Consider the following 17,785-nt stretch of genomic DNA (forward strand, 5'->3'; position numbering starts at 1 on the left):
GTGAAGGGCACTGGGAGAGCCAATTCTGGCTAAAAACCTTCAATTAACAATATTAAAAAAGCAAATCCAAACTATTTAAAACAAGGCTTCCCAACCCAGTTCACAACACAGCTGTGAACAGCCGACTATGAGCATAGGAGATGGCAAAGCCAGCACTTATCTCTCAGCCTGTGAGATACAAGAGGTAGCTCAGAGCACATCAGAGCATAACTCTTGAAATAACCATGTGTTTTTAGGGAAAGACAACACCTCTTATACAATATGCTCACATATGTGTGCAAACAAAGAAGATGAATAATTAACAGTACCAAACACACACTCAAAATTCAGTCTATGTTGTTGTTTGCAAAAAAAAGGCCATCATGTCACTATCCAAACCAGCCCATGCATTTTCCTCCCAAAGAAGTAATTTGAACTTTTTTCAATGGTTGGTTTCAGCTGGTTTTATCTACAAAAATTTTTGGCTTGAATGATAACATATTCTAAATAGCAAACCACCACACCAATGATTTTTTTTCTTAAAGGTAAGCTTTTCTTCTACCTTCTTCATTACTTCACCTTGGTCTCTCAGAAGGCCAGGATGTTTTCCAACTTTTTAATCATGTGCCTATGCTAGGTCTGTGTTAACACTAAGGCAAGCAACGTTTTCTGTAGCATTTGTTGGGAATTTGATTCCTTCGACTGCCAAGTTCTTTGATTCCCTTTTATGTGTTTACACCAAGAACTTGGGGTTTTTCTTTGCAGAAGGTTGGGAGGAAGGCTTTTTGGTGTGGTTTTGGGGTTTGTTTTGTTGTGGGTTTTTTAATGAAACATAGTGTTATTACACAACTATACTATTCAGGAGAGCCTTGTGTTAAGACAAAGGAAAGTTCAGAACAATTGTAATTATACAGAGAAAACTGGGGTCTGTTTTGCTCATGCTACCCACACCCTCCAACAGGTCTTTTTTGCAAACAGATCTCTGTACTTCAGGGAGCCCTTGGTGTCTGCAAACTCAGCTGCTCTAAATGAGAGACCCCCAGGCTCCAAAATACTTCAGAGCTGCCCTTAATGACTCAAAAAATAATTTATAAGAGGTTGAGGAAAGCTTGTCTGATACATTAGAAGTGTTTGGCTTACCTGTTTAATTATGTTCTTCGCAGTATTAATCATTTCATCTCCATATATTTCATAAAAATTTAGCTTCCTTTGTTTTAAAAGCCCAAATACTAGAGATACGAGTCTCTCCTATCAAGAAGAAGTAAAATTGAAAAAAACATGTGAAATACATCAAGGTGGAGGCAAGAAAGAATGTTAAGAAACTGCACAGCAGTAAGAAACACACAGTGAACAGCATTTAGATCAGTCCAGTGCCTCCAGACTAATTCCTTGCTTTAGATATACAAAGTTCCCTGTGGCAACACCAGCTGAGTCCCTTCCTCCCACCCTCTTTCCTGCCTGTTCCTTGGTTAGTCTCATTCACCAGGGCTTAAAAACATGGGTATTTCTTATGATGAGTGAGTTTCCTAACCCTGAGCAAAGACTGACACTAAAAACAGCCCAAGTGAGAGGTTGGCACGTTGCAGAACAGAGGGGGGAGAAACCATAGGGAAAAAAGGGACTATTTCAGTGTGATTGCCAATCACTACATTTCATGAGACCCATGGATGAAACAAGGCTGGACAGTTCACAGGGTCCAGCAACTACTGAAGAACAGTACAGGCAAAATGCAGCAAAATCTTTTCCAGGCTAGAAAGCAGTAACAGCTTAATCTTCATATGTTTATGATCTTCAGAGGAATGAGGAATTTATATATATATACACACACACTGAAGCATTTATTCAGGGCAACCATATGCTTGATATAAACACCCATAAAAGCATAGGGAGACAGAATGAGAACAACATGCAAATATCAGCTTTCATTGCAAAACTGAAATTTTACAGCCAAGTCGACAAGAGTCCATGTTCTTTTCCACTTACATGCTGAGGTTCATGAAGTGAACTCAGTATACACTTAAATAGAGAAAAGTGAACGGATTATTTTGAAAAAATAAAGTGGGCTTGGATTGGAGTTCTGAGTTTAATTAAAATTATTTAATTTTGCCAAGCACAAAAATAAATGGCCAGGAGGAGGTTTGGATGAGAAGAGAAATAGTCTGAAATTACAGTGTTGCTACGAGGGACCTGAGTGAATTAGTTGGTGCTAATTAAGTATGTTAAGGATGCAAACATATTCATCAGACAGTTTATTTCAATAACAGACATACCTCTTCTAGAATTTGGCAATCATCTTCTAGGGGTCTATTTAAATCATTGCGAGCATAAGTTGAAAACTCTGCAATCATCATTTTATCTATCAGCTTTTCCAGTTCACAAAGCTGTGAGCCAAGATGCCTAAGAAAAACAGCCATTGAGACATGAGCTAAATAATCAACCTGAAAATGAATCATTAGTTCACAGTTGAAGAAAATAACCACCCAGCAGGTAATTTCCATGCAATCAAGGCTGGCTTAATGGAGGCTCCAATCTTTCACTCCTCAGAGCAGCTGAAACCATGCATTTTTCGGAGACACCGTCACCTTGCACCAAAACATATGGACTTGAATATTGATGGAGGATAAAATTTGGAAGTAGGGCTTTTTGGGGTTTTTTTTGGAAGGTGTGAAGTACCTCTCTGCCCAATGAAGTGAACCAGAACTAAGAATACTCAGTGCTTGTCAGTACAAGGGTGTTGAAAAGAAGGAATACTTCATTTGCGTGTTGAGTTCCTCAGCTCATCAGTCTACAAGTTCCTCTAATTCAAACATTCGAGTTTTTGATGTCACACATTAAATTCACAAGACTGAGATGCAGTAATAGCATTACGTGACAGGATGGCTTTCAGAGAACACAGAAGAGTTTCTAAACTTGCCATTTTTATGCTACTCTAAATGAAAATTGTTTTTCCATGTGCTGGAGATTTTAAACCATATTTTGCAGACTGTTGTCATACAGAACCACAGAGGAATTTCTCACATCAGAAATATCAAGCACTCTTTAAAAGCTGTGCAGCCAGAGAAACTTCTAGCAAGAGTAAAACTAAAAGTGGGAACTTCAGAGATGTTGAACACTTCAGGCTTTTCAACTTCCCTTGACAGCTGGGAACAAATATCTGCAAAAATCAGACTGCTTTTTCTTCAACAAAAACAAACAAAGACACTTTGCCAATAAGAATTAACAGGAGCTGTGCTATTTTACATAAACCTGGATACAAAGTGGGAAGGATAAATATGGCTTTAATACAGTGCTGGCTCATGTAGCTCATGACTCCCTGGTAACTCCTCCCTGCAGAAATCAACCTGGCCAGCTGAAGTCAAAGAATCTTGCTGGATCTGGAATTCAGCAGATTAAATTAACTTTTTTTTTTTAATTTCAAGATGATGCTTTTGAAATTGTTGTTCAATAATTCATCAGAATGGACAAAGCAGACATATTTCAAATATCCAATTTAAGGAAAAACGGCCTCTAGAAAATCCAAGCCAGTTGCACCATGGACATTTCAGAACAAACACAATAGAAAAGAACTCCCTAAAGATTATTATTTGCTATGTAATAACTGGACTTGCAGCACTTACTGAAGGACTAACACCCACAACACAAAGGCTACTTAAGAGAGCATGAAGATGCTCTTCAGCACATTATTTCTGTAACTGTGTTTTCATAGAATCATAGAATCGATTGGGTTGGAAAAGACCTCTGAGATCGAGTCCAACCCTTGGTCCAACTCCAGTCCCTTTACCAGATCATGGCACTCAGTGCCACGTCCAATCTGTGTTTAAAAATCTCTAGGGATGGTGAATCCACCACCTCTCTGGGCGGCCCATTCCAATGCCTGATTACTCTCTCTGGAAAGAATTTTTTTCTGATCTCCAACTTCAATTTCCCCTGGCAGAGCTTGAGCCTGTGCCCCCTTGTCCTATTGCTGAGTGCCTGGGAGAAGAGACCAGCCCCGACCTGGCTAGAACTTCCCTTCAGGTAGTTATAGACAGTGATGAGGTCACCTCTGAGCCCCCTCTTCTCCAGGCTAAACAACCCCTCCTCCCTCAGCCTCTCCCCATAGGGCTTGTGCTCCAGTCCCTTCACCAGCCTTGTTGCTCTTCTCTGGACTTGCTCCAGCACCTCAATATCCTTTCTGAACTGAAGGGCCCAGAACTGAACACAACACTCAAGGTGTGGCCTCACCAAGGCAGGGTACAGGGGAAGGATCACTGCCCTGGGCCTGCTGGCCACGCTATTTTTGATACAGGACAGGATCCCATTGGCCTTCTGTTGGCTCACTGTTTTACTGCACTGAAACACAACTCTGCCCTCTGCAATCCCAGAAAGGCAAATACGCAACTGGAGTTCCCAGCACTTGCTCTCACCACTCTGCCCAAGATGTTCTAGTCCCCAACAGCAACAAAAATGTCCCCCATCTCAAACGTGCAGGAACAAGTCAAACCTTAATTTACACTCCAGCAAACCACCTGCAATTACCCCTTAACAGCTCCCAGTCATACATTGCATCCCTTCAATGAATACTGAATATGACAACTCTATGGCATAAAATGATGAGTGCTGGGTAACTTCCTTTGAAATATACAAATAAGAACAATTTTTACATGTACCTGGGCTTTACTGTGTAAAAAAAAACTACACAAGTGTGGCTTGCCAGCATACCTCTGCAAAAATATAAAACCATTGTATCTCCATCAACCCCCAAGGACTGTGGAAACAATGCAGTAAGTGGCAGGACAGATTTGAAATTCAGTTAACACATTAGTATTTTTTTTTGTAAAATGAAAGAGATGAACTTGAAAAGGTTAGAGTTCTAAAACTTTAACTGTATCCTAGAGTAACAGCAAGCAGTTACAACTGACAGATACATCATTAAGGATACTAATGTAGATTAAAGACACCAATTTATTACTTCACAGAACCATTAAGGTTCTTTCAGTTTTTGCTTTAACTAGAAACAAACAACATTTTTCTCTGCACATAGTATGACAAGGGCAAAATTATTATCTATGGACACAAGTTGTTGGTTTGGTTTTTTAAATCAGACACAAGTTATTTTTTAAAACAATTACTATCTTTTTTCCTAAATGAGATACTGATTTGGAAGTTCATCTCTTCTTAAAATAAACCAAGTATTCAACCCACCTGACAACTGCAGCATTCTTGCTCAGAACAAAGCAAGACCCCCCATCTGGTCTTTCTTGGGAAAAGCTGAAGTATGTGTGCTTGTCACCAAATGAGATTTTTAAATTTTTTTTCTTGTTTCAGAAACACAACATTCTACTGAGAGGGTTTTATCAAGATCTCCATCTTTCCAGTGCACATTATTTCTCCACACAAGCTGTATCCACAGGCCACTGTGAGATTTGGGAACTGTGTTGGGCTTCTCAACTGCACTTCCATGTCTGGTGGGGCAACTGACTTAAACTATCCTTAACTCAACCCTTTGAGCCTTCACTATCCAAAGCAGAGGGGAAATTTCCCACTCACACCCTTATTTGTAACTCTACAACCACCCACCCCCCACCCCCCCCAAACAACTAAGCTTTATTCATAGAAATTATTCTTTACAGACAAGAGGAACACCTACCTGTAAATATGCTCCCCATCTGAGGGTAATTTTAAAATAACGCACATTCTTGGGACATCCTGGACATCAACCACAATGACACCAGAATTCATTCTCTGCTGACACAGCACTCAGGTTACTGGGCTGCAGGACACAACTAATTCTGGCTGACGCTGCCACAGGGCTGTAGAAATCACCGACTATCATCAAGGTCAATAGCAATGTGACTCAGCCACGGTCTATGCACCATAATCAAGTGGTTGAGAGGAGGAACAGAGAAGGCCAAGAAGGCCAATGGGATCCTGTCCTGTATCAAAAATAGTGTAGCTAACAGGACCAGGGCAGTGATCCTTCCCCTATACTCTGCGTTGGTGAGGCCACACCTTGAGTACTGTGTTCAGTTCTGGGCCCCTCAGTTCAGGAAAGATCTTGAGGGGCTGGAGCAAGTCCAGAGAAGAGCAACAAGGCTGGTGAAGGGACTGGAGTACAAGTGCTGTGGGGAGAGGCTGAGGGAGCTGGGGGTGTTTAGCCTGGAGAAGAGAAGGCTCAGAGGTGACCTCACCACTGTCTAGAACTACCTGAAGGGAAGTTCTAGCCAGGTGGGAGTTGGTCTCTTCTCCCAGGCACTCAGCAATAGGACAAGGGGCCTCGGGCTCAAGCTCTGCCACAGGAAATTGAAGTTGGAGATCAGAAAAAAATTCTTTCCAGAGAGAGTAATCAGACATTGGAATGGCCTGCCCAGAGAGGGGGTGGATTCCCCATGCCTGGAGGTTTTTAAACTGAGATTGGATGTGGCACTGAGTGCCATGATCTGGTAAAGGGACTGGAGTTGGACTAAGGGTTGGACTTGATGATCTCAGAGGGCTTTTCCAACCCAATCGATTCTATGATTCTGTGATTCTAAGAGGACAGAAACTGCACTGAGGTACCTGAAAAGCGACAATCTACCCCTTTCAGATTGTTTCTAGGTTTGTTAGAAAAACACGAACAGCTTCCAGCAACCTTTGTCCTGACAGTTTATTAGCTCTTTAAATTTTTTTTTTATATTTTTTCATCTTTTTTCTGAGATCTTTTCTACATAAAATTTGAGTATTTTTCCAAACCGGCTGGAAGGGGTGTGATAAGAAGAGCTTGACAGAACAGATGGACAAGAGCAGTAACCATATAAATTTCTGAATGTTCCTGTTACAGTTATTGAGCAACAACCATGCTTTTATTATGCAAACTGTGGACCTCCAGGCTGCAGGAACCACATCACCTCGAAACAAACCACTCCCTCACTGAGCCATCGGCTTAGAAAACTAAGCACACAGCTCCTCAGCTGGCTGATGCAAGCCTTGAGCTGATTTAACCACACACTACCTCTGCCAACACCACACCATGCTGGCAGCTTTGCATACAGCACTTTTCAAAAAACTGTCTGTGACAGCTTATTTTACATGAGCTTAAGGAATTCTGCTGTATTAATATTTTGCATATCAGAGAACCTTGTCCAGTGCAGCAGCATGTCCCAGAGGAGCTCTAAGTATCCACTATTAACAGAATCCATCACATTCCCACTACTGCAGCAAACATGAGTAAAAAAAGCACAGCAGCAGCAGCCTGGGCAGCACTCCTGACTGTTCTTCCCTTCGCAACTTCAGCAGTAAACAAAACTGGATGGAGCAAGAGGAAGTGTCCCTGTCCACAAGAGCAGACATGGCTGAACACATCCCATTTGACCAGCTGTCAATCTCAGACCACACTTTGAGCCATGGCCTGACAGTTTTGCACTGGCTTTTGCTTGCAAAGCTCCTTCCAGCACAAGCCCAGGCTGGGGCTGACCTATCTGACACACTGGCCGTGCATATTCCCTTAACATCACAAGCCCAGGTCAGCCACTAAAGACACAGGACTGGAGTGGATCTGTGTTTCAAGGACCCCATCCCTGGGGAGCTGCATCCATGAGGATTGCAGATCCCCGAGTGGAAAAGACCTCTCACCTGTGGGTTACACACCATGAATGGTGAGAGCCCAGCCACAGCTTGCCTCTCATCTCTGCATCCCTAAAACATCTGAGCCCAGCCACAGCTTGACTCTCATCTCTGCATCCCTAAAACATCTGTAAGCAAGAATGCAGCACAAAGCACCCAGATCTTAAAAGTTCATCCCATTGAAAAATCCCCCAAATCATCAGGCATTACTCACACTGCTCATACCACGCTTATATTTTGCATCTTTCGTACTATGTCCTCTAGGAATGAATGAACAAAGGTAGAACAAACCCTTCAGCCAGCATAAGGTGCTCAACACATTCCAGCTCTACTTGCATTTTATTTCTTTCCCAGATGTTACCTACCGGAAACTGTGAATACCTTGAAGCTCCTGCTGTAACACCTCCTGTGTTGTTGCTATTAAGTCCAAAGCTCCAACAAACTCAGAAGTGGATAGCAGCAGCTGTACTGTGGGCTGTGTTTGGTGTACAGTAGCCATTAACTTCAATTTATTGTATGCTTTTATACAGTTATTTCTGGTGAGTGCCAGTCTTAGAACTCGAAGCGATCCTTCACACATTACTTTATCAATTTTAGAGATTTTCTCTCTAAGCAATTTTACAGCCTGGGAGGTTTTCCTGAGGTAGTCCTGCAACTCATGCTGAGAGGTCATTGCATGAAAAAATGCTTCTGAGCGCAGAGAAATCTGATGAGCAATATTGACTTCCACGATGTCCAGATAATGGCTCAGCTAGGAAGAGGAGGGAAGAGGAAAAATGAACACTATTGTTATGACTTAGAAGCTTTATCACCATGCAAATACACTCTTAGAGTGTTTGTCTTACTGTACCACAAGGAAATTTTGCTAATAACAGTTAAATCCCTTAGCCATATTAGCAAGCAAATAACTACCCATTGTGGTTTAATAATTTCTTTTTAAAGGAACTCAAAATCACTTTGGGAAGGCTGATTTGATGCATCTCCTGCTTGAAAATAACAAGTTAGAAGAGCAAATGATTCTAAAATACCCAAACTTTTGTACCACATGGTTGCACACCAGCACTGTTAGAATATGGACAATAACCAGAAACTGCTCTGGATACTGACTTGTGAGCAACAGCACTATACACAGGCAATTATTCTGTGTAGAATTAGTGTCACTGAGGCTGCTAAAGGTGCAGCTGACTGTACTTGATGACACACCATTGGAATGGCTCTGCTTATTTAAAAAGCTGTAGTACCTTCCTTGTAGAAAAATCTTCAGGATACCTCTGGCTGTAATTGTTTTTTGCCAACAAGCTGGAGTTACTACCAAGTGTATTTCCTGTGGGTTTCCCAGGGACAGACTATACCTACATGTTCAGAACCTGAAATTCCATTTCTCTGTGTTGAACAGTTACCAGACCAGAGTTGGCCTGATTATTCGACCTGTAAAAATTCTGTGTTCTGGCTAATGCTGAATATGCAAACTCAAAGGACTGAGGCATTAGGATGCTCATCTGAATGCTAATACTCAGATGACCTGGTTTCTAAGAGATGCCAACCATTCAAACCTCATGCTGAATTTCAAAAGGCCGATCCAGAGATGGAGAGGAAATCAGCTGGAGAATGTTTCCTTCTTAACAGTTATTTTCACATATTTTCTATGGATACACTGGAGATTCATACAATACAAACACATCTCTTTTGTTCATATGGTTAATCAAAAGCATCCTCCACTGACCAGCTGTGACACACCTAGCCACAGGAAAAGCCAAGACAGACTGTGACATGAGGATCAGAGAAAGGGCTATTACAAACATTTGTTTATGTGATTGTACCAACCAGATGCCCCAGGTCCCCTCACTGTGCTAAATGAGGTAGAACAAACAATAAAAATGACAGTACCTGCCTCAAATAGCTTACAGTCCCAAAGTAGGGCAATACATGGCAATAGGCAAGGAAGAGAAAAATATTATGGGGAAATTGTTCAAGTAGATCAGCAGCAGTGCAAAAGCATTAATAGCTTAAGTTGGTGTGCCTGAGGCAGGGTTTTCAAAATCCTGTTGAAAAACAGTGCCTGGAGCTAAGGACAATTATGGCAGCAGGGTGCATATTTACATGTGGTTAGTGAAAACCTCATGCAGTTCAGAGTCTTTAAAAAGTAAAACAAAAAATTTGGGCTCATTTCAGTAGTATGAAGCAGTGTAATACTTTGTTAGGCATGTGGCTTTGGAGGCAACAGAACAGTTTTGTGCTACTCAGGTATTCGTATCCCCTCTCAAAGCAGTGTGGCTCGTGGCTATTCAAAGCCTTACTCTCACTCCTCTGCATCAGAGAGGGTTCTGGGGCTCCTTCACTCAAAGCCCTCCTTGAGTTTCCATCCTGCTGCTGCCAGGAACACTTCAGAAGTTTAAAACATATGCCAGACACTGCTTTGTCATCTTCAGACAGCAACTGCCTCAAGGAACTCCAAAGTATTCCTCCAAGTGTGGAGGACAACCTGATGAACAATTGAGTTGGCCTCCAGCACAGCCTGGCTCTTCCTCCTGACCTGGCAGGAGAGCAGGAAGGCTAACTCCTGGAAATTTGGAAACACTTCCCAAAAGATCTCATGTTATTTTTCCTTAATATACCTCACTAGTTTCTATTTTTTTCCCTAGCTCCCGAAAACTTTGGTAGATTAAACAGAAGGGGAAATTAAAGTCAGAAAACAGACTCTAAAATTATGCAGATTTTCTAAAAGCATTTTATGGGTATTTGTACCATAAAGATGATTCATTATGAGATTTTTTACAGTGTGACTACATAATCAACAAAAAAAAAATAAAAAGACCAAGTAAGGACTTCTGTTTCCAATATGAAAGAGACATTTCTGCTTTCATGCTCTTCTCTGTGAAATGCAAAAATGGATCAGTGCAGATGCCATGACAACAAAAGAAAAAGGAATCTCCTAAAATACAAACCTCATAGGATTTAGTATTGCTTTTAGCATAGAAACCACAGTGCCTTGAATCTGGAATTTTCCTGAGATGTGAGAAAATAATCGTCTTACACAATGTACAACCTCTAGCTTTGCCTTCCTGCTCTTCCTTCCTCAGAAACTGCTCCACATCTCTGAAGTTCTCAATATATACCTACTTTGCTAAGTTTTAGCCCTCATGAAGACTCAGCCACTACATCATTCTCAGATTCTTTTTTCCAGATTTGATAGATTTATGTAGCAGGGAAAGAAGTTTTCTCTTTCAGTAAGATGCTTCTTTACAAACAATCTGCAGGATGTAAAATGAGAGACAACAAAGCCTACAAGAGTGGTGTCCCAACAGTACTCAACAGCAGCCACGGACTTTCCTTGTAGTAACTAAACAGCTGCAATGGAATGTCTTGTATCAAAGTTGTACCTTTTCTTGAAGTAGCTTGGAGGAAGCTGCGTCACGATTTCCTTTCCCACCAGCGGTACTAAAATGAGACCATGGTAAAACGGTATTAAATGTTAAGGAATCTTCCAAGGCAAAATCTGGTTTCATAAAAATCTGAAATAGAAAAACAAAAGAAATAAATGTGCCTCACTCACCCCTACATTTTTTGCCCCAGTTAAACACACCTGTCTTATTAAGCTAACAGAGACCTTATTTGTTGATTTCAAAATCCAAATTTTCAATTATCCAGACAAACAAATTCATTCCAGACCTTACAACCAAGTCACCTGACACTTTAAAAGCTTATGTGACCTGACAAAATCTTATCATGCTAAAAGAGGAAGGCACAGCTCCAAAATTACATCAGTATTCCAACACCCAAGATGATCTAAACATCCCAAGTGTGCAAAAATAGGTGGCATTAAAGTGCAGGTGGGTCCTCCAGGGAATGCAAGCAAAGCTCCTTCACTAACAGGGGCATCTTGGTGTTGATCTGCTCATTTCTGGGGCCACAGCTTCCACCAGACTGAGCCAGCTGTCAGGGTACAGCAAGTGTAGCCAGGATGGAGCAGAGTGTCAAGCAGGATGCAGCAAATGTGCTCAGGAAGAGTCAGTAACACACAACATTAACAAGAGGTTGAGGCCAACTATTGATCTAAAGTTCTCTCTGATAACATCACTGACACTTGACAAAACTGGTACAAACCCCGAGCTTCCAGGCAGACAGCAAACTTACTTCCCCACATTTATGAAGTGTAACTTTAAAAGGTTCAACACAGGCTACAGCATCACACCACACTCAAGCACTCTTGTTTCCTGGACTTTAAACATTGTAGTGACAGCTATTCAAGTCACAGCCCACATGACTGGCACAGAGATGCTGACCCACATTAACACTAACTTCTTAATGTACCTAGAAAATATTATTCACACTCAAATGGACTCTGGAGCTGTGTCTTTTGTCAACCTGATGCAAAACCCCACATCATATATGCTGCATGCATACATGCAGGAGCTTTGATCAAGGATTCAAGGAGTTAAATCTAATGCTAAGTTATAATTCTATCAAATTCTTCAGTTTCCCTTTCCTTCTAGAGTGGCTAACTTTGCTCAGCACTGAGGTTTTAACTTCACTTACTTAAAGGTGAAAAAAATAATGGTATTTTTATTCTACTTCAAAGGAAAAAAATCAAGACCATGGGAAATAACAAGTTAAAAAAAGGCTAACAAATCATTCTTAGTCTTTTAAAATTCTGAGCACTGCAGATCCTCTTGAGAATCAACAAGGACAAAATTTCTACACACTACATGCATATATTCACAGTACATGTCATGCAAGAAAACCTTACAAAAGCTTAGAGTGCACAGAAGCCATACCTTAGGTACTTGTTCCAGATCTGTCCTGGATTTATCTAAAATTAAATCAAAAACAAGTAGTCATTCATGAGCAGACAATGGAAAACAATTCCCTTGAACAAGAGACTCCTGTAAGGAAGTTTTCAAGACAATGATGCCATGTTCCTCACAGAGGGGGAACAGGGCAATAAATTGAAATGAAACATTCTGATTGGACACAAGGAGAACTTTTTGCACCAGGAGGACAATCAAGGCTTGGAGCAGGCTGCTCAAGAGAGCTGGGTACTTTCCATCCTTGCAGATTTTCTTGGTAAAGCTTTGAATGGCTTGGCCTGACCTCACAGCTGAACTGGCTTTGAGATGGCAGTTGCAGTAAAGGCCTGAAGTCCCTTCCAACCTGAAATACTTTAATTCTTTGAAAAGCTTTGTTATCCTTTGTAGTTCAGGTCTCATGCTCAGAGTACTCAAAGGTGCTTGCACTTGGCTGATTTGACAGTCACAATGTTAGTCATACAAAGCAATCCACTTAGAACTTCACATTCATTAATTCACGGGCATGGGCCAGGAAAAGGTGCTTTAACACCATCCCAGTTTTAATGCTTGAGACTGAAGCTGGCCAGACAATCACCTTTGCACAGCACTTGGAGACTGGATGCACAAAGACTGGCAACAAGTATGAGCAAGGGCTCAGGACAGAGCCCCAGGAACACTGAGCAAGCAGCACAGCAGCTGTACTGCACCACAGAGTGATCTGAGCTGACACCTGCAGCTCCTTCACCCTGCAGAGGGTGAAGGAGCTGCATCATCACACACCAGCAGAACTTGAAGAAAAGGCAAATTCAGACTCTTGAGGTTCAGCCAAAATCCTCTTTTCCTCCCTTACTTACACTTAGTGTGCATTATGGAGACGGGGGCACATTGGACGACAAAGAAGTTGAGGAATTTAAAAGCAACAAGCCCATATCTCTGCTGAACAGTTTGCTCATCCCTGAGGAACACAGGAAATGCTGCCTCAGCATCATCTCCCACACTGCTCTCACCTCTTTGGCTTTTACTCGATTTGTTTCTTACTTTATTTGTACTGAAATATAAAAGACAACCTTGGAATCATCCTGCTCTCCTCAGACTTTGACAGCTCAATTCTTATGGAAGTGAAAGGCCAACTCTTGTGGGCTGGAGTCAGACAGGAAATGCTAACAGCAGAAATGACAGAAAATCACGAGTTTCAGTGAACGAAATAATGCTTCTAGTAGGAACTGTCCAGCTACCCAAGGAACTCCCAGTTAGTCTGGAGACACAGTAACTTTCTCTTTTTAAAAACAAAAGACTCAGACTCTTTCAAATTGATTAAGACTGAGGAAGGAACTTTTATTCTGCAGATTAACTCACGAGCAGCTATTCCAAAATAACACCCATACAGAGAAACTCCTCTAGAAGGGCTTCCTTTTGCACAGAAAAGTTGGAAGAAAGTCAACTGAAACACCTTGATCAAAAGTAAACTAGTGAACACTTCTGGCTGCAGACCTTGATATAGATAAGCCTTATCAAACAGGGATTGGTAAATGAACCCTCTTATGCTAACATTTTTAGAACGTAAATTAAAATAAATATTAAAAACTTTCTCCAAGTTATAAAGTGTTTCTTTTCTTTTGTTTGTCTTTTCTCTTGCATTTTGCCTCTCACTTTCCTTTGTCCAGTTTCATATTAGCTGAACTATTTCCATAAAATCTTGAAATTCAGCCTTGCTACAGCTGCCCATTGCTAAGCTCCCCAGTACAAGACAGATCCAGACACTGGAGTGAACCCTGTGAAGAGCCACAAAGATGATTAGGAGACAAGAAGGAATGGCTGAGAGAGCTGAGACTGTTTAGACTGAAAAAGCTCATGGGAGATCTTACCAATGTGTTTAAAGATCTGGTAAGAGTGTAAAGAAGATAAAGCATTTTTTCCTCAGTGGTGCCCAGTGACAGGAGAGAGGGCAATGGGCAGAAACTGATACACAAAAAGTTCCATTGGAACATAAGGAAATACTTGTACTGCAAGGGTGGTCAAGCACCAAAACAGGTTGTTCAGCCAGACTGTGTAATGCCCACCTGTGGATAAATTCAAAACCTAACTGGACACTGTCCTCCCTTTGGTGACTCTGCCTGAGCAGATGGTTCAGACTAGACCATCTTGAGATGTCACTTTCCATTTCAGCCCCTACAGGATCCCTCATGGCAGAGAGGCAGGACTAGCCCTGCACTGCTGCTCTTCACTGAGAACCCAACAACTGCTACAAATTGGATGCAACAGGTTTAACAGATGTTAAAATAAAAACTAGTTAAAGAAAACACTCCTGGGGACACAATGACCTGCCATGAATGCAAACATGCCAAGAAAATGTTTCAAAGCAGGTATCACAAGCATTTTGACCTCTAAAATATCAGCAGTGTTCATGAATAATTCTAGTCCACTATGTTTGACTTTTCAATTATTGTCACAAAGAAATCCTCACCAGCTATTACTGCACATGAAGCCCTTGATCAAGTAACAGAGATGATCAGTATGTTAGAAAATCAATAACATTCATTATTGATGATATAACATACTGATACAAAAAGACATTGCTCTTTAATGACAAAAGGAAAGCTTTGACTGTACCACGTGTGTGTAATAGAGTCCCATCGAAGGTATCTTTAGAAGTACAAATATTCTTGCATCTTTCATGAACCTTCTCTCTCTGCAAGGCAGAAAATATATTAAAGAATTATTCTGAGGCTTAAAAACTAGAATTTTTTTCTTTGAAGCAGAACATTCAGGAAAATACAACTGCATTATGCCAAGTAACTTGAAGAAGTTCACAACAGTATTTTCTTCCTCTTATAAGCTCAGTTTGTCCAGGCGAAAGGTACCAAAAACTTCAACCTATAGTAGACATGTTTTTCCCCTCTATCTTTACATCTTGAAAGAGAATGAACACAGAAATTAATAAAGAGGTGTAATAACTTTTCTACATAATGATATATAACCACAGATCAACTGTAATTACACATGCAAACATTTATTTGATGTCTACTTCAGAAATCACACTAACACACAATTAATGTTTTTTCATTGCTAAATTAAATTGGATCAAAGTAGGAATTACTTCCCTCTCTTACTAATGAGTACCTTGCTGAAACCACGTATCTTGTTTCATCATGCTGAGCTTTAAATTTTAGACACCACCAGAGATGACAGTGGTGAGAAATTACATGTCTAAAGAACACCAGTGTGGACTAGATTTCTGGCAGAAGCTCCATCACAAGTCAGCTCCCTCTTTTCCAAATGTTCTTTCTTTTAGCAGTCACTGCATGAAGTGCTAATTTTAAAGGATGAAATCTTAATACATTTTACATGTTGAATATGTGAATTGATGGCAGCAATAGTTCAGTTGCAGTTCAGTTACAGACAATTCACTTCCAGAGTCTTTAACTACAATTACACAAGTAACACTTCCTGCAGCTAATTCTGAACCAGCAAAAAATAAGGAAGCTACAAACCAAGGAAGCAGAAAACAGCGGGAGACTTCTACATGTTCTTTCAGTTAAAAGGAAAAAAACAAAGAATACTACATACTTACTGACACCTGTATTTTTAAGAGTTTGTAGAAGTCTCCTACTGGTCCTTAGATGTAGCTTAAACCTTTCTGTTACAAAAGAAATCATCAAGATAATAGGCCTATTTGTAGTTTAAGAACTTCATGTATAAATGTTTAGATTGAAGACTCTTAAAAAGTATCTCCAACCATTGCAGCATGATCCAAAGGTCTGAGAGCGCTATGCTGCACTGTAAAGCCCAACCAATAAACAATCCTTACAGAAAAAAAGGATTCGTAATCAGAAAGAACAAATATGAACTGTAAGCCCTGGTGCAGAGCTCAGTATTCAGAGACAGAAATTAAAAAAAATATGAAATTGCCTCAGGATGATTGAGACAGCATTTTCCACAGGATGGGTACCAAGATTATAGAAAAAGAAATGTCTAATGAAGACACAACAAACACTGAAAAGCAAAGCAAATTTATTATCAGCTAGCTGTATGATGGACTACTAGCAGGGACAATATAATTAGAAGGATATCCTTCTGGTTCCTAGTACTATCTGCATCTAACTGGGCATTCTTACCAGAGCAATTTCCTGTTGGTATGATGCAAAATGTTCCTTGGTGATCTGTGGGAGGTAGAATGAAGGCGTGACTTCAGTGTCCACAAAGTCCACTCCCCATGTTTTTGTAAAGAAATCAGATTCCCTTTTTGCTAACCTAGGATCATTCAGTGCTGCTGGGAGATTGACTTTGGAATGATAAATAGTCCATCTTTGCTGATCCACAACTAGAGATGGGCTGTCACATAAGTTACTGGGATCGCCTGCAGCACAAAAGACAAGACAGTTTGTTAAGGTGAGAAACAAAGCTGTAATTCTGGGTTCTTCAACAAGTCACATTTTCCCAATTAGATACTGGATTAGAATTATCTATGCAAAAGACAGATGATATTTTCCTTCTGGAATTCTTCAACTTGCACTTCTATCAGATTAACCAACACAAATTTTCATCACAGTATTGGTGTGTTGACACTCATTAAATATATTAGCTCACTAACATTTGCTTCTACTGTAGAGAAAAAATTCCAACCACAAACAGATTTCTAATAATCTGAACCTGATCAGAATTACAGCAGAAATGTCATAATTCTTAAGATCCCACCCCACCTATTTATAAACTGAGCTTTAGTCCACCACAGCAGCGGGAACTGCAACCAAACCCTGGTTTTATGAGAGCACCTGAGACTTGTAACAGTACTACAGACAGGCCTCTTGCTTCCTGGTGCAGAAGAGCTGGGATGTTTCCCAGAAGTAATGAAGTCAGACTCCAAGCACACTGGACATGTCTGCTACAGGCTCTGACAGATTAAACCCCCTTCTTGAATGGAGTATGGATCACAGCTGCAAGGTAGAATCACACAAGCACAATCCCTTCTACAATGGGGACATCTGAAAGCAAGGTACAAACTGGAAGTCTCTCCCATTGCTCCAAAGGGACACTGGGTGGTACAAAGCAGAATTACAGCACACTTGGAAATCAGACTATGGCTCAGCACACTACACCCACTGCAAGAAATGCTCACTGAACAACTGCAAACAGTTTAGGAAATTTAACTGCACTCTCCCTCTCCCTGCACACCAACGTTACCTGTGGGTTCCTTGGGACACACATCAGGCAGTGACTGCGCAGGGCGAAAGCGTTTCGTGGCATCCATTTCTTTTTTAAAGAAAGCATCACTGCTGTTTGACTGAGGCACTGGTGAAGAACTGTGGCTTGATGCCATTGCATAAAATCACCACTTGATAAAAGCTAAATAGGAAACAATAAACATCAAGATTTGAATAAAGCTCTGATGACACATTGTAGCAAAACAATGACACTCCAGTGTTATTTTTAAGGACAAT

General features: G+C 40.8%; 1 protein-coding gene across 2 annotated transcripts in view; it reads right to left on the reverse strand.

Moving 5' to 3' along the window:
* VPS54 (VPS54 subunit of GARP complex) overlaps positions 1 to 17,785 on the reverse strand; it is a 48,958-nt gene that overhangs the window by 21,001 nt on the left and 10,172 nt on the right. For both annotated transcript variants that reach the window (XM_071582051.1, XM_071582050.1), the window contains exons 3-10: positions 17,529 to 17,690; positions 16,463 to 16,704; positions 14,958 to 15,036; positions 12,336 to 12,370; positions 10,941 to 11,072; positions 7,926 to 8,311; positions 2,250 to 2,376; positions 1,120 to 1,227 (exon numbers count right to left, since the gene is read on the reverse strand). In XM_071582051.1, coding sequence (XP_071438152.1) covers positions 1,120 to 1,227; positions 2,250 to 2,376; positions 7,926 to 8,311; positions 10,941 to 11,072; positions 12,336 to 12,370; positions 14,958 to 15,036; positions 16,463 to 16,704; positions 17,529 to 17,664 — 1,245 coding nt within the window. In that variant the 5' untranslated portion in view covers positions 17,665 to 17,690. The remainder of the gene's footprint in view (positions 1 to 1,119; positions 1,228 to 2,249; positions 2,377 to 7,925; positions 8,312 to 10,940; positions 11,073 to 12,335; positions 12,371 to 14,957; positions 15,037 to 16,462; positions 16,705 to 17,528; positions 17,691 to 17,785) is intronic.

This window comes from Pithys albifrons, chromosome 2, assembly GCF_047495875.1.
Source record: "Pithys albifrons albifrons isolate INPA30051 chromosome 2, PitAlb_v1, whole genome shotgun sequence".
Taxonomy (NCBI): domain Eukaryota; kingdom Metazoa; phylum Chordata; class Aves; order Passeriformes; family Thamnophilidae; genus Pithys; species Pithys albifrons.